General features: G+C 33.1%; 1 protein-coding gene across 1 annotated transcript in view; it reads right to left on the bottom strand.

Moving 5' to 3' along the window:
- Positions 1-23,226, bottom strand: part of LOC140449131 (uncharacterized) — a 153,988-nt gene that overhangs the window by 74,309 nt on the left and 56,453 nt on the right. Inside the window, exons 10-16 of the mRNA XM_072542277.1 lie at positions 22,719-22,958; positions 16,272-16,558; positions 15,947-16,083; positions 11,483-11,649; positions 9,567-9,788; positions 8,842-8,987; positions 5,537-5,722 (exon numbers count right to left, since the gene is read on the bottom strand). Coding sequence (XP_072398378.1) covers positions 5,537-5,722; positions 8,842-8,987; positions 9,567-9,788; positions 11,483-11,649; positions 15,947-16,083; positions 16,272-16,558; positions 22,719-22,958 — 1,385 coding nt within the window. The remainder of the gene's footprint in view (positions 1-5,536; positions 5,723-8,841; positions 8,988-9,566; positions 9,789-11,482; positions 11,650-15,946; positions 16,084-16,271; positions 16,559-22,718; positions 22,959-23,226) is intronic.

Here is a 23,226-nt window from a genome sequence, read left to right as displayed (position 1 = left end):
TAACACATTTTGAGAAAAATTATTATATTTTAACAATGTTTTAACTTCTGGCACGAAACATTCATCGAACCGCTTTTTGAGAACGTTCTTTTATCATCTACGCATTTTTTGTCCGTAATAATTTATGTTTTTAAGTGTTTTGTGATTTATTAATTTGATTTATTAGATTTTTCAACGACTACCATGTTTAGCACGTCCAGATGCAGAATTTTTGTTACATGAAACAAACATTTTGTTAAGTATCATACGTAAGAAAAGCCCTGATTCATCTGATTGTATCCCTGTGACAGACTACGATCTCAATCTTACTTTTTGTAACAATCTTAATTTAAATTGCTTAAGTTTAATTTAAGTCCTAATTTAAGTTTCTCTCTCGTTAGAGTCATTCAACGTATACCATGATGACTTTTTAAAACGTTCTTACCATCTCTTGCTAACCACAAAGTTGTCTTTTTTTATTATTTCCTTGTAAAAAAACTTAGCTTAAATGGATCCCAGATAGGACGCATGCGTGTTGCTTTCTTGAACAAACCAATGAATAAAACTTCTTCCACTTCTCGATGTTCGACTTAATTGAATGCCTGTCTCTTACCTGGACCACAGTTAGTAGTTGACACGAAGGTTTCAATCTTCTCGTTAGTATTTGTAATGTCATAAATTGTAGATTACCATACGGCGTATTATTAATAAATTACTATAGAATTGATTGCGATTCAAGCGGTCCAAAATATCATTATTTTTCTTTTTTTGCCTGAGTTTTGTGCTTTCGCTTTTAAGCTAGTAAAGACATTACTAGATATGTAGATATATATGACAAACAATGAATAAAAGGTAAACAACAATGAAAAGTCACTAGGACGATATTATATGTATACACGCAGTCAAATTCAGACTGAGAAAACCCATATCGAGCACAATGTTGGTGGCACGTACGAGTTACAACACGTGCAACCATGCATTATATTAGTGAAGATTTGTCGAAATTCTTAAGTACTGCAAGCAAGCAAGCAATTTAATTAAATTCAGCCTGTGAAACATATTCACCCCTAAGAATTACGTTCGGCTGTAACAATTCATTAGAGCGAGTTGTATTAACTCAGGAGTCACTCCACCGCGCTCCAATGCTCCAGACCATCCCTTTCCCCCATATAGGACTCTGATGCCCGATAGGGGCACAACTATCACCCAAATTCTCTTCATGTGGAAGTCCTGGGTAATAGAACTCCAACATGGTTCCCTAACCTCAACTTTATCTCACCTCAGCATCAGTCGCTTTATTCCTGTTATCCTCATGTAACTTATCCGCAAAACTAAAGTAAGTACAGTCAGCAAGGATAGGCATATCCTTAGATTATTGAAATGAAAGATATAACATTCAGGCAATAAAAGATGCGCAAAGGCTACCAAATGTGTGACAGGTACGTATTCAGGACAATTTGGGAATAATAAAATATCGACGATTTTAGAGTATTTAATTATTAAATAATTTATTTAAAACAATAACTAAAACTAAAATGATTACTTGTACGTTATATTTAAAGTATACAGTATTCACTAATGCAGATATTAGTGATATTTTTTTCTTCAAGAGAGGAATGCATTTAATAAATAAATAAATACTTTGTTTCTTTTTAGACAAACATAATTTGTGTAGAATTGGTCAGTAGATTAAATAAAAAAAAACAAGTGAACAAACTAACAACAAAAAAAATATTTAAAATTGAAGAAATTCTTCAATTGAATAGAAAATGTGTGCAGTCAAAAATTCCTTTAAATTTAGTTTAAAGCTTGTCATGCTCTTCATATTGTAACGATGCTCTGATCGTTTAACAGTTCGAACCGTGGGAGTGTCAATATTTGCGCATCCACTTCTACAACGTGACGGCGAAGTGGGAATCAGAACGGCTATTTAAGGCGTGTGAATAGCGGAATTGGACAGTCTTGTAGCTAGCGCTCTAGGCTCCCTGACTCGCCGGTGTAGTGAATCTGCGAGTCATCCCGGACAGAGAGATTTCCATATTGAGGATCATACTCTGTCCTTAGCCAAGCGGAACCCATCGGTACTGTGTACTGAACATTATCGTGGGTCTGCTATTTCATTTCTTTATTAGTAATAATTAGTTTCTTTTCTTTTATAGGCGTTCGCCGGGGAATTCATTCATCGCGGGACCCAGACGGGAACGTAGAATTCGTTTTAGTTTTATTCATTGTATAAGTATACAACGTAGAATTCCTTTTTATTTTTATTTATTGTAGATATACTAAATTAATAGATTTATTTTTATTTCAAACCTGTGTTTTACTGAGTCTGTCGTCCCGAAAGAGCTACCCATCACAATATAACGATAAATAAATTGTATTTAATAATGTTTGTATTTTGAAAACAATTTCCGAAGTGGAAATTGAAACGTCAATAAACTTATTTTAACCTTCAATTGTGGCTTATTCCCAATAAAATGCCACAAGAACATAGCTTCAGATTAATATTAATAAAACAATATGTTAAATCCCCGTCGGTTAAAACGTTAATTCTATTTAAATGGGAATAAGCCTCAATCCAAGGTTAAAGTTTATTGACGTTTCAATTTTCACTTCGGAAATCTTTCTCAAAATACAAACATAAAAGTTTTATTGAATTTTGACAATCTGCCACTTTCTTGCAAAGAATTTCCAATCTCCGAAAATTTTGAATAACGTTGGGCTCATAACGGTTTCTTAATATTTCTCTGAAGCTATTTTCTTGTGACATTTTAAAGTAATTACTATTTAAATGGGAATAAGTTACAATTAAAGGTTAAAGTAAGTTTATTGACGTTTAAATTTCCACTTCGGATATCGTTCTCAAAATACAAACCTAAAACGTTAAAAAAAAACGTTATTGTGTGAAATTAAGGCGGTTAAAACGTTGTTTTATAAATAAAAAATGAAGTACACGTAAAATTAAGAAACGTACATATTATTAACAAATGACTTATAAACATGTTTTATATAACGTACATATTAAAATAATATTATTCACTTTTAAGATTTTGATAGTAGCTTACATACTGTAGTCTAATATATTCGGCAATATTTAATAAATTGACGATGATGTTTTTTTTTTTTTTAATTGGTAGTGGCCCTTCATAGGCTTCTGTAAGTTCAGCAAGAGTGACTTCAAATATAGGCGTTTTAGTTGACTTTAAAGAATAAGATGACCATGGTTGAATAGTTTTGTGGAATTTTCTTAAGCGTATAGTATTTGGATCATCTGAGCTAATTTGTAACCACACTGACTGAGTTATTTTGCACTTTAGATCTTTCCATACTACATTTTCTACTTTGATAAAATTAAAAAAAAAATGTTTGATGTATGTAGATAACTTTAAATCGATTTTAACTCTAGCTTTTGCAATTACATCTGTCCACTAAAACGGGATATAAACCCATGAAAGTTTCTTGTTGCGTTCTATGAGGACAAAGTCTCTATCACAGGGCAGAAAGCTGTGCTCACTAGAAAGAAACTTTTGCTCAATTTGGATGAAGTATTTTTCTAACATCAGTAGTCGAAGTAATGTTATGACTTTCCAATTGTGATTTTGGCCGAGACATATATCTGACCAAATAACAAGTTTTCTTTCTTGGCCTGGATCAAGACGATTGAAGTTTTCAGTTATATAAAGCAGCAATGCTGATGCTATCTCAATAGGGCCTCGATGCGCCATTATTTCGTTCCACAGCATCATTGTAGCAGTATTGCTCCCCATATTATGAACAGCGTAGTTAAACAAAGAAAGTTATAGCTGGTAGAAGAGTGATGAGTGAGTTAGATTAGGGTAAAAAAGAACTTGTTGCAAATCAGTACATAAAACGATATAATTAGCATTTACGTTTGCAATTTCGGTATCTTGTCCTATTTTATAAATTGTTTCCGCTCGTATATAATGAATTTTTTACTTTCAATTTCTATTTTCTTTCTTTTACATTCATTACTAGCAGAAAAAAGTTTGATAAAAAGCTCGTCACAATATGAACAAGTATCTGATCTAGGAAGTATAAAACGCAAGTTGAAATTACTTTTAAAAATGTCGTGGTAGGTTCGTAAAGGGATTTTTGTATCAGGGTGCATTTTTAAAAATAATTTGTACATTTTTGAGATGCTTAAATCAGCTGGATGGCAACTTTTAGAAAAAGCATTTCTCCTATAATGATTTTATTGCTGCGGAAATGACCTAGTATGTACGCATATTTTCTCTGCATCTGTTATCATGAGTTTTTTGGGACGATTAGTATGTTTGCCACGTTGATAATTTAGATTTACTCCTGCTTTCATTTTATCAACAAGGTACTGGAGTCTTCTAGCAATTATTGAAAATATATAACGTACCGTTGCTTTACATGTCCTTATGTTTTCTATTGTATATACAATATATATATTGTATAGACAACGAGATGTTGCTTCCCCAACCCTTCTTCTTTTTGGCCCTTGCAGTAAAATGGACTGAGATAAAAATTTTGATTGGCCATTGTAACTCAGTTCTCTAAACGTTTTGAATAGTTTTGCGTAATTGCCCACTAATAAATCAGCAGAACAACCCGTAGCAGACTGCTTACATTTACAAATACGCACCTAAAATAAATATTGTTTTAAAACATGAAACTAGTTTAGATTACTTTAACTTACTTCATTTGGGCAACTTAGAGCTTCTTTGGGTACTTCTCTAGACGAAACATACGAATTACCAGCACATTTGCAACGTTTTTTAATATTCTGCTTCCACTTATCAATGTTAAGCTTTCATGTTTTCCCTCTGTTAATTTGGGTAATTAATGACTTGGTTATACTAACGTCCATTTTAGCTCGCAATGACAAATTACACGATTGAAAACGTTGACTTACAAAACACATTCAGAAAATTTGGCGCGAAACGCGACCCACTGTAACACATACAACGTTGTTACACCGAAAGTTGAAGGTCGACTCATTTTCAAACTACCGAAACAGGCAAGTTAAGTCTCAAAATATTCCCCACAGTCAGCAGTACAATATTTTGCACATATAGAACGTTGTTTCGTGAAAAACCCATATATGAAAGTATTGGCGGTTACAACGTTGTTCCAGCATAGCATTCAATTGTTCTGGAGCCAAGCACGATAAGAAGTCGATGCACAATTGATTTAATTAAATAAATAAAAATTTAATCTCTCGTAATATCTAGCAAATATTAAACAAGTAAAAGCTATAATATTAAACAACAAAACTTCAAAACAAGATGTTTATTTGTTTTTTTTTTCTATTATCACAAAACGTTTTATATTTAATATAATACAATCTCTGTATAGATGACTAATAGTTTCAATATACAACTATTTATTTTCTTGTTTTATTAGCATATGTATCTATCATAAAAGCATACAAGCACGGCAATTTATTAATAATTGCGAATAAATTGCTTATCAAAATCGTATTTTATTATAGGCGTAAAAAATATCGGAAAAAATTTTTTCCACAAGCATCAAATTTTTTCTAATTTTTGTTTCCAAAGTTAGCCGATTATAATGCCCATACTTTAATAGATGTAACGGATAGTCGACTGTCTTCATTCCATGTACTACTCCAGTTTTGTTGTGCCTGATAGAATTTCTTGAAACTTAAACGTTCATAGTTTCTCCACGGTTTAGATCCGTCGGTTCTATCTTCAAAATTTAATCCACCTGCTCCAACACCAATTGATATATACATCTAAAAATTACAATCAATATTTTGTAAAATATACATATATTTAAACATATTTAATATACTAAATAAACTGAAAAAAGGGAAAATTACAGTGGTTGGCTGTATACCATATAACGGACAAAAAAATTCTTTAGAACGTTTTGGGTCTTATCAGACCTTCATAAATGAGAACGTCTTAATATTAATTGAATCTCCACATAATAAGGTGTAACAACCCTTAGATTACATATTGAAATTCTTAAGTAAAAAATAATTGAAATAACACGAGTTTGATGTTAAATGATGTATCCACAAATTGGCTACGATATGTTAAGAATCCATGAGTCATTTGGCCCCACGGCAGAGATGCTTTTGATGTCTTTTCAAGCCCACCTGAATGGTTTACATTCGAGTATACAGTTCACAAGAGAGATGTAAACTGATTCATCCCTACCGTTTCAAGACGATCCCAAGGTTTTTATCACTCGCTGTTTAACGAAAACCCACCCATACCAATCGTTACTTGCATGCTAATTCTCATCATTTACCTTCACAAATCAATTCAATCATTTATACCCTTGATGATGCCATCAGGCCACCTCAGCTCTCTACAATAAAACAAGCCCTCATTCAAAATGGTTACCGTGAAAATCACATAAATACGAGCATCTAAAGGCATCAATCTCACAGCCCAACCCAAAATCTCAGCCCCTGATCGTACGAAAGCTTTTCTTCTTTACATCAAAAGTGTCACTGACAAAATCCTTATATCAAGAGGAACAAAAACAATACTTACTGTTTACCTCCCAACAAAAACTTTCATCTCTTGTCCAGTCAATAAAAGACAGCATTCCAAATGTACAACATAGAGTTTATAAAATTCCTTGTGCAGACTACCCCAATCTTATGTAGATTAAACAAACCATAGAATCCAAAATAGGATTTATGAACATTCCATTTCTGTACGCAGTTTCTATTTAATTTCAGCTCTAGGTTAACACCATCTTCATACAGATCACAAAATTGATTTTAAAAACTCCAGAACTATAGCCCCCATCCGTTTCTTTAAACAAAGAATTATCCGAGAAGTCTTAGAGATTGAAAAAGAGCAATTTGTCTCAATAAAAGAGATGACGGCATCCAGTTACCTTCGACATGGAGACCTCTCATTAAGAAAATATCACAATCCGTAAACTAATTTTCGAAACCAAATTAAGATTTTTGATTTAATCTGTGCCTTCTAAGAATTGCAAGGCAAAACATACGTTGATAAAAATGTTATTAGAGACATGGGGAATCTAAAAATTGCATTCCAGAACATATCTCCTCAACTAAGCAAAAATCCTTAACGAATTGGTTTCTAGTACTCGTACAGAGTATATCAGAATAAAAGGAAAAAAGATAGTGAAGATTTGATTTCACGTACAGTGCGTCTGTGTATCCGCTTGTACGTATTTCGCCCTAAAACGTCTCTTCAGAGACGGCTATTCACAGTTGCTTTGAACGTGAAAATAAATCTTTTCTGTCTTAGGAAGCAACTCTAACATGGCTTCGTATAGACGCAAATAGCGACATCTCATATTAAAATTCGTAAACTAATTTTCGAAACCAAATTCAGAATAGCCGTCTCTGAAGAGCCCTTTTAGGGCGAAATACGTATAAGCAGATACACAGACGCACTGTAGGTGAAATCAAATAATAACTGCCTTTTTTTCTTTTACTCCGATATACTCTGTACGAGTACTAGAAACCAATTCGTTAAGGATTTTTGATTAGTTGAGGAGATATGTTGTGGAATGCAATTTTTAGATTCCTCATGTCTCTAATAACATCTTTATCAACGTCTGTTTTGCCTTGCAATTCTTAGAAGGCACAGATTAAAGCAAAAATCTTTAGTTTACGGATTTTAATATCAGATGTCGCTATTTGCGTCTAGACGAAGCCATGTTAGAGTTGTTTCCTAAGACAGAAAAGATTTATTTTCACGTTCAGAGCGACTGTGAATATCCGTTTCTGAAGAGCCCTTTTAGGGCGAAATACGTATAAGCGGATACACAGACGCACTGTACGTGAAATCAAATCTTAACTGTCTTTTTTCCTAAGAAAATATCGTTCGCTCCATCTTCCAGTTAAAATTTCGCCGTCAGAAATGTTTGCGCCAACCCCCACCCAAACCATATCATCATCGACAATACAAATGATCCGTCTGCTGTCTCCAGTAGCAGTAAAGCAGAACAGTATAGTAGTATCTGAAGGCTAAAGAGATCGAGATCCCAAAAACCCCGAAGAAGACATCAGAGAGGATGTCTATATAATACAACTCGTGACTGCATACATTTTACAATAACACAAATAGCAACAAAACTAACATTGTGAAGGAAAACTAGATGTCTCTCTGTAAGGTTTAACAACTTGCAAATCTTCTGTCTATAAATAATATAACAGTTGCTCATAAAGACCACAATCTTTCGAAAAAGATTGTGGTCTAGAAAATTCCCTACTAGAATTGCGATGGTGTATATATTGGACAAACTAGTCAAATACTTAAATCAAGAATACGTTCTCACAAATATGACAAAAAAACTCAACCGCCCTCACAGTACATAAAAACGAAAAGGAACATAAATTTGATTTTGACAAAACTAAGATTCTAAAAAGTGAACACATAACATAACAGGAAAAAGAGTCTACAGAAAATAAAAAATAATAGTGTCAAGAAAAGATGTCAAAAATTTAAACAAGATATATTTTAATTTAATTTAAAATACACAAGTAGATAATCTCAGAACGCCTATGATGTTAAAACATGTTTTAAAATACATTTTATATGTAGTGACTTAGTGGGTCTGTCCTATGCTTTTATTATTTTAATTGTGATGTTTAATTGTATACATCTTAGCAACCAATTTTTACATGCTTGGTTAGTCAAAAGTTTCTCATATTAAACCTTATTATGTCTTTTGATAAAATGTTTGTTAGTCAATATTATTTCTTGAAAAAGGCATGGATATCCTGCCGAAATGTCGGAAAAGTGAATAAAAATGTCTTAGTATCATAAAGAATCTTTTTTAAGAGCATAACCCAAGAAATTCTACTAAAATATATATGTCTGCGTCGATGTAAATATAAAATTATTTTCTTACTTCTTTATCGAAAGGAGCAAATAACGATCCAGTCTTCCATCGATCAGCATTCTTGATATTTAAAGCCTTTGCTAACGTTGAGAATCCACCGGATGGAGGAAAAACTGTTCCATATATCCTGTCATTAACCGATAAACTTATGCCATCTAAAAAATAGTGGTACTTTTAAACTTGCTTTTTTTTTAAACCGACTAGTTTTAGCAAACATAACATTTCACCTATATACTTTTAACATTTATTTAAAAAAATGGAACTATTTATTGGACCTAATGTTAGGACGAAAGGATGAAAGGCGAGTTTCCAGGGGCTTAAAACTGAAACCGATCGGCTAAGGTATAGCTAAACCATAACAGAGCTTTGAGTATATTTTCACGTGAATATAACAACATTCGTTATATCTGCATGTAAGTAACATTCATATATATATTTTTAAAATTGCACTTTTAAAACTGTGGACAAATAATGTAATATTGGCATAATTTACATATTTTCTTCACCAGACACAGTACCTTAATACTGGCAAATTGTGCTTTCAGCATTTAGTTACTTTACCGGAGGCCTAAAGATGCATATCAAATTGTTATATGCGAAACCGGTTAGGCCAGGGTGAATAAATTGATTATGAGTAAGTCTTTTATTTATATCTTTTTACCTAAATTGAAATGGACTTACATTTCTACCAACCCATTCAAAATTTAATCAATAGTTAAGTAAATATTGTATACCTTCATTCCAGGTGACTGCATATCTGTAATACGAACTATACCATGAAGAACTTCTGGATACAGATTTGAGTCCATACTTTCTTCCTACAGGAGAACCACTTATGACTATTCCACCATATACGTCGTGACTTAAGACAGCGTTTCCTGGACTAAAAGCTATTGTGATTTGACCAGAGTCATATCCAGGACCGTATTCGTCTTTCACGGGATTTAGAGTTAATACTGAAACATTATTATTTACAGAACATATGCATTTTATGAATAAAAAATATATAAATAATTAATAAAGGATAACTAAAAAGAAAGTGTGACATGTAATAAAGTTACACACTATCGCTAAAGTTTTTTATAACTATCCTCGAACGTATTTTTAAAACCCTTAATTAATATCATAAAAGGATGAGTGTCGACGGGAAAAGACTGCATTCCCTGAGTTATGCTGATGGCATGGATGGAAAATAAATGTCTTGTAACCTTTTAGATGCTTCCAAGGGATTTTTATTTGAAAAGAAGATGACGATGTGATCAGTAAATGTTGCTTAAGAGCACCGGTCAGAAGAAGGTAGGTCAGCCGTGTATAATAGGTACACGAGTGGACGAAGCACACTACCTTGAGGTACACCGGAGTTGTCTTAATGCTGCTATTAGCCTACCGTGTTTTATCTAAAAAAGTCTGGTTGTTATGTAGGATTTGAATATCTTTTAGTATTCAGATTGTAGTTGCTGTTTAATTTTTTACAGTCAACACCGTATACCACACTTAATCAAAAACTTGTGTGTTGACCAAAAGTCCAGTATATCAGCGCTTTTCTTTCAGACCCTGATTTATGACATTTTGGTCTTTTAATGACTGTTTTAGTCAAAAAGCAAATTAGTAGTCAGGCATTAAGTAGTTTTCTTTTAGGAAAAAATAAAATTTCTTTATCCTTTACTTCTCAAAAATTTTAGCAAAAATTAATAAATTGATGAGTCTATATAAAGTTAAAGCCCAAAGTTAGTTAAAAGCTTAAAAAATCTACAAAAAATCAGTTATCTATGAAACACCCAACAATAAAACATGAACTGAAGTTGAAAATTAAAGAAGAAGTAAAAAAGGACTCCCCTCAAATGACGATCATCATGATCATCATCAATCAGCCAATCGCGTCCACTGCTGGACATAGGCCTCCCTCAATTATTTCCAGTGTTCTCTACACTGGGCCGCTTGTAGCCGGTTTCCCGCTACACGTTTTATATCATCGGTCCATCTAGTCGGTGGTCGTCCTCGGTTTCTTTTATAATTTCTGGGCCTCCATTCCATAATACGTCTTGACCACCATCCATCTTGTGTTCTGGCTATGTGCCCTGCCCAGTTCCACTTAAGCGTCGTGGTTCATTAGATGACATCGATAGTAATGAATGACGACAGTAATGAAAAATGGGAAATTCTTAGAGTCATAAGAATGATTCCAATTGAAGAGTCTTTGTATGCAAATAAAACCCGATTAAGGTATTAAAACACCGTGGGTGACATTTAAAATACTACAGCCAATTAAAAAAAGAAGGCCATTCGAAGGCTAGAAAAATAAGAATGTTTAGAAATACAAATCCGCACAGAGAGAACTCAAAACAAGATAGGAGTAACTAAGAAATGACACAAAGTGATGAATGAGCATAAATACAAGAACTACCTGACATCAAAAGGCAAATTAAAATAATGTCATAATACCGGGATACATAAGTTCCATATATTTTTAATGGCAGAAAATGGTGACCACTACAACTGAACCTTGTAGGTATAGAAACCGAAATATCTAATGAATTAAAGGAATTTAAACAGCGGCCAATTACAAAAATTTGGTTCTACGTGGAAGATCTTTTTAAATAAAAACATAAACATTATGTACAGGAATTAATAAAAACTTAAATCTACCTACTTGGATATAACCAATCTCCTTTGGGCAATTTGGCTCTGATCTCAATTTTGCCATACTTAAAGGAAAATTTCCCTTTTGTTGTTATCTTAGCCGAAATTACTGGTGGTAAAATAAATCCAGCATCGGGTCTTACATGACAGTCTAGGGTACCTAATACTCCAGTACAACTTAAACCAATAAATAAAATATTTATTAATTAGACTTACAAGAAATTACATAAAAAATCAGAAAAATAATACAGTTAAGAGCTATATCAGGTCCATTTCAGTTTTAGTGTATCATGTAACAAATATTTGGGAGACTTACATAAAAGTCATGATAAAAATTTATGCTACTGAGGTAATATTAAAACGTACCAATGTGATACAACTGAAATCGTTTTTGGAAAGGATAAATTACTATAATCGATTTATTCCAAACCTTCCAAATATTTTTCATGGTTTATATAAACTTTTTAAGCAAAATATAGTTTGGTACTGAAATGAGGAAAGTTTGATACTATAAAATAAATGCTAACTTTAAATCTAGTATTAGTCAAATATGATCTCTCTCCTCAGTCTTAATTCTTTATAGGGATGTGGTGACACCGTCAAATATTTATAATTTTTTTAACAATTCCCTTCCATATTTCTCTGTCCTGGGTTAGTTGTTTGACTTCGTTTAATCCTTGGTCAAACAGTATTTTGTTTGATCCACGCAACGGCTTGGAGATCTTCCCCTACGTCTTTTTGCTTCAACTCTGCCCAGGAGTATCAGTTTTTCCATCTTACCTTTTCTTCTTGATCATGGATCCAAAATACTGCAAATATTTCTATTGTATTGGTTTAATCCACCTATATTTTAATTTAACCCTAGAAAGTTGGACTATCGTAAATTTGACGACGCTCCTCGGTTTTCGTCGCAGTTCGGGTTGCAATCGCGTAGGTAACCTATTCCCATACACTTCTTAGTACTTGTTTCTTTAGTCTTTATTTAAAAGATGGTGGGTGTGTTTTATTACCAATGTAATTAAGTATTAAATTTTTTGAGAGCACGTCGTCCATTTTACAAGAGTCCACTTTCTCCATTAGTTTTTTTCTCTCGAGTTTATTTGAACGCCGGTGGCGTTTTTAGTAAGTCATTATCTAATTCTTTTTTATATTTGTAGTAAATATTATTTTATTTAATTGGAGCACTATGTCATCAAGAAAACCTTTAACAGCAAACGAAATAAACGATGAAATACAGTGTATAATGAATGGTGAAGATAGTTAGCAGGAACCTTTTGAAGATAGTGGAAGTGACTGGTAGTTAGAAGAAGATGCTTTGAAGTTTGAATCGAACGATTTAGATGAAGTAGATGATTCTAAAAATATTGGTAATTCAGAAATTTTTCGTCCATCCAATGTAAACAGTTCATCTGTAAATTTAATGGATCCAGATATAAAAGCAATATTGGTGAAAAACGAAAAACATACAGAAGAAGTACCTGAAACATCAGGTGGAAACGCCACTGTTTTTCAGTTTATTGTACATCCGGGCTCTAAAAGGTAAAAACTGGCATAAGTGGTCAAACAAAATACCTTCGTTGTTATAAAAACAGCAGCTAGAAATATTATTCATTTTATAGCTGGTCCCACGAATATGCCAAAAACTACACAGAAGTTAAAGAATATTTCTTAGATTTGTTTTCAGATGATATAATATGTCGTACTCTGTTACACTCAAATACTGAAATTACAAGACAATCTAAAAAATATGCCAGTCCTGCTAATATTTCTTACATGAGTAAAAATAAGCTAAAATCTTACTTGGCAATTTTTATAATGTCTGCAGAAAATAAAGACAGTCATCTATCCATAAAATATATGTTTGATAGTAATACATCAGAAAAATTTTATTAGTCCTGCATGAGTGGTCAGGGTTCATCCTATCTGACTATTGATGAACAGTTAGTAGGATTTCGAGGATGTTGCTCTTTTCGAATGTATTTACCTGATAAACCTAATTCGTATGGTCTTAAAATCGTTATGATCAAGAAAACCAATACAAATGATTTGCCGTTGTGTACATATTTTGTAAAGGAACTTACAAAATCAGTTTATGGTAGTAACAGAAATATTACCATTTTGTTTTTATTTATTCCTATTTTTTATGTTTATGGCCTCTACAAGTTTTTGCAGTTTCTCGAAATTGTTTAAATAAATTATCAAGCAAATTTAATTTAGAAGGCCTTAAATAAATCGTTTTCTCATAATCTTTCAAAAAAACAAAAATTAAAACTTCTCATTAGAAAAAAAAGTATTGAAAAAAATTAAAAATAGTGATTTTCGATTTTTGCTATAAAATCAATGTTTAAACAATGACGCCGGTATTTTAAACTGACACTTTTGACATAAATCCAAATCTTCATACCAAAACTTAAATTTATTTAAGGATTCGTTCTGAAACGAATTACTTTACTTTTTACATGTATTGCAATTTTATTTGACTTCTTCTTCTTCATGTACCATGTTCTTTCAGAACGTTGATTATCATCATAGCTATCTTAATTTTATTCACTGCCACCCTAAATAGTATGCTTGTATCAACACCATACCAATCTCGCAAGTTCTTCAACCATGAGGTTCTTCTTCGTCCTGGACTGCGTTTGCCTACTATTTTTCCTTGCATGATATTTTGTAGCAACCTATATTTGGGACCTCTCATTACATGTCCGAAATACTGCAGCTTTCTCTGCTTAATGCTTTTTATGATGTCAGTAGTCTTGCTGAGACGTTCTAGTATTGTGGAGTTTCGAATCTTCTCCGCCCAGGAAACTTTTAAAATTCTTCTATAGCGCCACATTTCGAAAGCCTCAAGGCGATTTAGATTGATTTTATTCACAGTCCAGGATTCGACACCATAAAGTAAGACCGAGAACACGTAGCAGCGAAGTAGGCGGATCCTCAATGCCAATTTTAGGTCTCTGTTACATAACACTTTGGACATCCTTCTAAAGAGCCGCTCTAGCCTGCTCTATCCTAGATCTTATTTCGCCGTGACTTTCAGCGTTACAATTTAATTGTTGTCCAAGGTAAACGATTTTATCAACTTACTTAAGTTTGGTATTATTTACATATATAGACGGTTTTATATGCTGTTGTTTACTTATTACGAGTATTTTGGTTTTCCGTATGTTCAGATCCAGACCTGCCTCCCTACAACTCTCAACGACACTATCAAGTAGTGTTTGCATATCTTCTTGACTAGAAGCTAGGCCTTTATTTGTCTGGCCTATAATAAATATGATAATAATTGCTATAATAGGCAGGCTCATAAATTTACAGAACCGGACTGAGACGTGTTAAATTTTTTTCTCGCTCATTGATTTATGAAGTTTTAGAACTTCCGACGGGTAGACTGTAGAACAATAGCTTATTGCTTGCTTTAATATAGAGTAAATATAAAATAAACAAAAAAGTAAAAGAAAACTAAAAAATATATATCAGAATTGTATATGCGTTAAAATTGCTTATTAGTGCCATGACACACGCGGCGGTTTTGACCAAAGCGTTTACCGAAAGTAAAATCGAATCGGGAGGTTGTCTATGTTGACAAAATGGGTAGTGACAGACTGAGCGGTGCGCGCCGCCTGGCGGTTTTGAAACCGAGTCGGTTGATTGTTGGGACGACTCCCCGGCTCGTTTTTCAACACAGCCTGATTAGTAGTAGTTGCGTTTTATTGCATCACCAGTGCATCTTCTATCCGTTTTCTGAAAGTGGTTTGTTAACAATTATTGGATTTTTCTTTGTTTTCTATTCAATATTTTTGTCGGAAAATGCCAAAAATAGATGTTTATAAATTGATCAAAGAGGTAGAAAAGCGTCCCACTTTGTGGGACATGAGAACATTAAAATACAGAGATAAAATTATTAAAGACCAATGATTGATAGAATTTTGCGACATGTTTGCTTCTGAAGGAATGACAACAGCAGTAAAATTAAAAAATTGCTCCTCATGACTCCTAAACTCAAAGAACAAATAACTGAAGTACACTTTATTTTTTCTTCCTTAAATAATTGAGTGTATTTACATCCTCCGAGTTTTCCTTCTTCTTTTCCAGCGGTATTACAGAAGAGTCAATATCAATACTTCTTCTTCATCACTCATTTCAATAAATCACAATAATTTTGAAAGTGAAATCTTTCCATTTCTTTCTAAAATAACTGAAAACTCCCGTCTTGATTAAAGAAACTGGTTAAACCAAATAAAAAACATTTTCGGTTAAATCGTTACATGTGTCACTGGTGTAGATAAACGCATCGACAAAAGCTTCGGTCAAATGGCTGCGTATGTAATTGGCCCTAATTTTATTGATTAGATTGTAATTATGGCAAAACTCTAAAGTAGTCGGAAGTGTTTTTATCATACAAAATAATATTTGGCATTGTATAAAATATTAATTCTTTTCTCAAATTTAGTGTCCCCGTTTATTTACTTACCTGGTTCCTAAATCTAAGGGCTCTTCGACAAAATTAGGCCCATAAATATTGTCCATCAGTGCTGGTTTAATAACTAAGGCTTTGTCTTGTATAAAGGCTACATCGGATCTGGGAGTGTATAATACGAATTCGTAATCCTAAAACTCATTATTGTAAGAAAAGATATTTGAATTCAAAGAGATGTTTGAAAATTAGAGATGTTTAGTGAAAATGTCAGAGCAACCAAAAATACAGTGAAAATGTTGTTTGGTATCCAACTTTCGGTAGGAGACGGAAGAAGAAGATACTTTAATGTTTTTATAAAAAGTTTCAAATATATACTTACTGGCAGTCCAGCAAATTTATTCTCGAAAGTCCAAGATGTGCTTTTTATTTTTGTATTAAATGATTCAGAAAATATTAGTTTTCCTTTGCATGTGGTTTGTCCATTATTGATAACAGTTATAGTTGGATCGCAAATATTGGCAGTAGAAACTGGTGTTGGACTGGGTGTCGTAGTAGTTGTCGTTGTAGTCGTTGTAGTCGTTGTTGTCGTAGGTTCAGTGATGACGCTAGGTTTGCTTTCGCCGGTGTCTTTATTTTTATCTTTGCCTGGTGGTTTTTTAATCAAGTCTAAAATATAACCAATGCACAGTATTTTATTTATTACATATTATAAAAGTGGAATAAAACATATTGAATTCATTGTTATTGTTGTAGTCGTCAGAGACGAAAATGCTACTGCACCTCTAGAAATCATACAAACAAGCTGAATTTTGCTGAAAACGTCATTTCTGGGTCCCCAAAAAGATGCAAAAAGTTTGCTACTCCTACACATGGACTTTCACCTAAAATCCCCTTCGTAGGCAGGGCGACGGAAAACATCGATTTACCAAGAATCTGTACGCCGCCTAGAAAAAAATGTTCAAAAAAGAAATGTAGCTGAGGTCATTTTGAACAAAAATATTTATTACTACTTTTTGTGTAGAATAACCCGTTCTCTCAGAATCAATGCTTGAAGAGACCGGCGATTTTAAATGTCAGTTATGCGCGCGAAATCTATTTTGTAAATAGAATTTGTATCAACTTGCCGGCAAAGTTCATATCTTTTATCATTGTTTTCCATCGACGAAATAAAATAGAATGCGTTTTAAAAGTAAATAGTGCAGATTTTGTATGTAGTTTGAATTTGTTCACAAATGAAGTCAGTTTATATAAAACTGTTAAATAAATAAACGTTGCGCACTTTCTGCCATGTTGTATGACACTGGTTACTGTGAAATTACCATTGCTAGAGCATATCTTCAATGAAAATTCGATTTTGAACTATGACAACAAATCATGAGCTATGACTATAAATCATTTTTAACTGCTTCTTTTCGATTTCACAAGTGCGTTTTTGGAAACAACACAACTTGAATTTGAAATAAATATGATGTTAGAGGAGAAGGTACAATACCACCATCTACACGTCAATAGCTTGACTAGACACTCTTTAGTCTAAAATAACAACTAATAAAGCTTACAGTGACCTAGGTCCAGTGACCGTTGAAACAATTACATGTTAGAATGATGTTAGTGTTAACGCCGTTCAAGAAATTTTTCAGGTATGTTTTTATTTAAATTTTTTTTTTCGGTGAAAACTAAGAATAAATTTAATATTTTATCACACATCGTAAGCGAAAGGCTGATATTTTTTCTTTGATTTGGTATAATATATTCGACTTTTTCTTTTAATTTGTGCATTTTAGTTATTTGAATATATGTTTGGTTATGTTGCAATATGGGCTAGCGTGGTGCTACAAATATGAGCTAGCCCATATTTGTATCAGTTTAGTCTACAGGGTTTTTTCTTTTCAGAATGCCTAGAAAAAGTATTGTAAGTCCAAAACAACGAAAGTCCTGGGATCCAGATAGCATGAAATCTGTTATTAAAGCTGTGAGAGATTAAACGATGGATACATTAAAAGCAGCTAAAACTTATAATGTCTCGAGATCGACAGTACAACGGTTAGCAAAAATGACTGAACTGAGTCCAGATGAAGCAGTACTTAAGAAACTGGGAAGAGGAACTATTCTTGGCTGAGATTTAGAAAAATGTTTGGTGGTCTATGGACTTAACTTCTTAACGCGTACTGATATCAAACGAATGGCATTTATTCTGGCTGAATCAAATGGATTAAATCATCTCTTTATACAGTTAAAAAAAGCTGGTAGAGGTTGGTTGGATTTGTTCTTGGCGCGTCATAAAGATACATTGGCTTTAAAGAGACCAACTGGAACCTCTTTTGGACGGGCAGCTAGCTTTAACAAAGACAATGTTCAAATATTTTTTGATCATCTGGAAAAAGCATATGATAAATACAATGTTTCCAGTAATCAGGTTTACAACGTAGATGAAACAGGCCTAACCATTGTACAAAGTAAAATTGAATCAATAGAGGAGCGCAAAGGAAAGAGACAAATCACTGATCACAATCATTGATCACTTTAATTGCATATATGAGTGCTGGAGGGAATTTGATTCCACCCATGTTAATCTTCCCAAGAAAGAATATGAATGTGCAACTCATGAAAGGTACTCCTCCTGGATCGATATCAGCCGTTCATCCTAGTGGTTGGGTGCAGTCTAATTTATTTACACAGTGGTTTAAACACTTCATAGATACCTTTAAACCCTCTAAAGAGTTTCCTATACTTCTTATATTGGATGTACACTACAGCCATACTCGCAATTTAGATGTGATCAATCTGGCAAGGGAGAATAACATAGTAAATTATAATTTCATTATCTCCACATTCAACACACAAACTGCAACCGCTAGACAAAACTTTAATGGGAACGCTCAAGGCATACTATAGCGAAGAAATCAGTTAATAGTTACGTCATAATAACCGCGCTTTCTCTCAGTACGATATTGGAGAACTTTTTGGCAAAGCATACCTTAAAAGCCAAACTGAAAACATTGCTGTAAATGGATTCCGCGCCACTGGAATTTATCCATTGAATAAGACTGTGTTCTCAGATGCAGATTTTATTGCAGCAGAAATTGAGAGTCACAACCACAGCCATGTAGAACCGCAAGCTATTGAACCTGCTATCCTACCAAAAACACCAGAAGCCAGCAATATCAGTGAACCAGGTCCTTCTGGTTTGCAGAAGTTTGTAAGTCCATTTGAAATATCGTCAGTGCTGTCGATCAGCAATCTACAAATCGTGATAGAAAATCATCGAAATCAACGGTATTAACTTCTTCACCTTACAAGGAAGCATTAGACCAACAAAACAGCGAAAAGAAATTAAATGTACAAGCAGTAAAACGACACATTACGGCTGAGTCCACAAGGGAGGTGACTAAGAAAAAAATTAAAAACAAGTCAGAGAGGTAGCATAAAAAGGAAATCGAAAGTTCTTCTGACAACGATAGTGAGCAGGAATTTCAACCAGCTGATGAATTTGGAAGAGATTGTATTTTCTGTGACGGAAAATTTTGTGAGGATTATCGAGGTGAAAAATGGATTCAGTGCCTTATGTGCAACTTTTGGGCATATATAGATTGTTCTGGGGCAGAAAGAGACGAATCTGTGTGTGAATATTGTACATAAAAAATTATAAAATAAAAATAAAAATATTTTTACTATGAAGCCTATATTTATATCACCTTTCCGTTTCTTACTTAAATGACACCGTGAGTGTTTGTATTACATTACAGAAAAAAATATCTTACTAGGCAGAAAAACGACTATAACTATTGGCACTATGACTATTAGCTGACACTGACTATGACACTGACTATGACTATTAGCACAAAAGAGCAAAACAATTCTACATAAAAATTATTATTTTGAACTTTTTCGATCAAAAAATAGTCAAGATATCAGTAATACACCAAATGGTAGCCTATGTTTGTACTTTCTCCTCTATTGTTTTTAAAGATTAGGTTCTAAAAATGGAAATTCCATAGCGAGCGGTCATTGGAATTGATAAATTTTATTGATCTGATGAGAACCGTAAGAAACTGCAAAAATCGCACACCATTTATTTATTTAACAGCTGTGTTTTGCTCTCGGTTGTAAACATTTTGTTGTTCTACGTCAATAGTACATTTTTTTCCCAGCCTCATCTTTAACTCGCACCACGATCTAATAGTTTACGTTTACGCTTTAGAGTGAAAATACGTGAAAAATTTGATTTTTTGCTTAATTTATTGATAAAGTTAGATACGGCTTTCGGCAATCGATGAACCATTCGATTAATTAAAAACTAAAGAAGTTAATATTTTTTATTTGAAACAAGAAAATATGATACCTTCTGATTTCTTTATTTCCAGTTATTTTAAAAATATGACGACAGAGAACAAAAATAAAAAAAGAAAATATACGTAAGAAAATTTGATTTATGTTTTCAATAAATATAATTTTTGTCAAAATATTTTTAATGCCTGTTTTTGAATATTTTTTTAATACGTATTTAATTACGGCTCGCGAAAAATGTCGAATAGTGAAAAATGTCTCGGACTTTACTTGGCCACTCTCTGCGCTACTCTGTTAAATACGTGGTATTTTAAGGTAACAATCATTTGGTTAAAACATTAAACATTTTACGACTTTTAAATATTCATGAACAAATTTTATTTTATGTTTAACCAAATTTTTAATTATTAACGGCTTTTAGCGTATAGTCATACAATCTGCTACTTGTTGTTTATAAACCTCTTAAATGTTTATAAGTTAAATAATAATAACAATATTAGTACAAGCAATAATTTGCAAAATTCTTGTATTTTAACAGGTTGACTGTTACCAAACCCAAACGTCAATCATATATTAATTACAAACATGCCTTTCTAAAATAATTACTCTATATTTTAATAAAACAAATTCAGAATGGTGAAATTAAAAAAAAAACCGTTGGCGGCCATCTGCGCCTGCCCTAGCACAGACGCCCTATGTATTCCAGTCGTGCCAGCCATGATACTATAAATGACAGTTGACAGCAACAATGAGTAATCGAAACAGAAAAATTGTCAAAAAAGAGAGCAAGCCGGTTTTAGAAAAGGATTCAGTACAAGCGACAATCTGCTTACGATAAAAATATTAATTGAAAAGGCCAACGAATATCAAATCCCAATGTATATGGCATTTGTAGACTTTGAAAAAGCATTCGATAAGGTGGAACATTGGACAGTAAAGACGTCTTTAAAAAATGGGAGAATAGACTATAGATATACCAACTTAATTTCCAATATATATGATCAAGCAACAACATCCATCAAAATAGTTGAACAAACGGAGCCCATTAAGATACGGCGAGAAGTCAGACAGAGTGACACTATATCACTCAAACTATTTAATCAAGATTTGGAAGACGTTATGAGGACATTACAATTGGAAAAACGGGGTATTAACATAAATGGACAATACTTGAATCACTTAAGATATGCAGACGACATTGTATTAATAACAGATAAAAGGGAAGAATTGCAAAATATCATGGATGAATTAAATAGCGAATCAACAAAAATAGCTCTAGAAATGAATTATAATAAAACGAAAATTATGACCAACCAACCAGAAGAACTAATAATTACAATTGCACAAACAACTATAGAACAAGTAAACCAATATGTATATTTGGGACAACTAATTAAATTAAATAAAGAAAATCAGACCGGAGAAATAAAGAGAAGGATACAGTTGGGTTGTGTATCCTTCGGAAAACTTTCCTATATACTAAAAAATAGAAAATACCCCCAATATTTAAAAACAAGAGTCTTCAACTAATGTATACTTTCTGTTCTCACCTACGGTTCTCAACAAACTTGGACGTTTACAAAGGAAAACATGGAAAAAATAGCAAAGACCCAAAGAGCCATGGAAAGGCAAATGCTGAACATCAGTCCATCAGACAAGACAAGAAATACTTGGATCCGCAACAAAACAAAAGTGCCCGATGTATTAACGAAGATAGCAAAACTTAGGTGGAAGTTCGCTGGACATACCATAAGACAGAAAGACGACAGATGGAATAAGATGATTATACACTGGAGACCATATAGTTACAAACGAAAAAGAGGAAGGCGACAAATGCGATGGTCAGATGACTTTAAGAAACACGCAGGCCCGAAGTGGATACAAACTGCCTACAATAGAGAGACGTGGAAGAAGGAAGAGGAGGCCTATGTATAAAATTGGACAGCAAGGGCTGTATAGATAGAGATATATCACTATATTTCGTATTTTTTATTATTTCAGGTGCCAAATCTGGCCCCTTTAGTTCACTTGATTCCGATCTTAATCCCATGTTTTTGCCAACCAGTGATGAAGAAATATTATCTAGTTCAGATTTCTTAGACATAAAAGCATCTTTAAAATGTTTTCTTCGAAAATAGCATTGTATAAAGCAAATATCAAACACAAATTGCAACCAAATAAAATCATTTCAAAGAAATTGTGTACGAGGAATGTTTTAAATCAACCAAGCTGTTCTACATCACTCTTGCCTGATGATGCCCCACAGGAGCAAATAGAAGGTGTTCACGAAATAGCCAGCGTTCCATTTGAATCTATAACAACAAACGACAATATGTTATCGAAAGATTTGCAACGGGAACCGAACAATATTTCACCTTAACAATTGAAAGAATTGTTTGATATTGAAACCTTATCTCACACTACATTAGCAGATACTGCCGATATCCAGGTGAGAATGAAGTCCAGGATAATGGAATTATCCAACCATGTCGTACTAAAAACTCATCCTGTATATATAGACTAAAAGAAATCTACTTACTTGTAACTGTAAACACTTGGTCGTCTTTCGGATAACCTATTTTTTCATATCCGTCAAAATATTCCACGTATGTCCAATAATATATCTTATCGCCTACTCTTAACCTTGTTGATCTGTCACTAAATGTCCACATACCATTAACAGGTCGAAGGATATCTCTCGAAAAAAATCCTGCTTCTCTGAAGTTCATTTCCTGATTAATCCTACCATGAAAAGCGAACAGTTTGATCCCGTCTTCATCTGTAATGTAGAATTATACATATAATATGCTAATATGACTGTAAAGCAATGTATAGATAATTAATACAAGATAGAAAAACGTCACGTGATGAGAAAACCAAAATATGAAATTTTAATTTATTTTGAATATAAGTTTGTTTCTTTACTGATTATTTACTGATTCTTTACTGATTTATTTACTGACTCTTTACTGATTTATTTATCCCATCATTCAACACTACATACAAGAATACTCAACAAAGTAAAAAAATCGCTTTGGTAGGTCTCT

This window comes from Diabrotica undecimpunctata, chromosome 8, assembly GCF_040954645.1.
Source record: "Diabrotica undecimpunctata isolate CICGRU chromosome 8, icDiaUnde3, whole genome shotgun sequence".
NCBI classification, from domain to species: Eukaryota; Metazoa; Arthropoda; class Insecta; order Coleoptera; family Chrysomelidae; genus Diabrotica; species Diabrotica undecimpunctata.
This window is presented reverse-complemented; position numbering and strand designations above follow the sequence as displayed.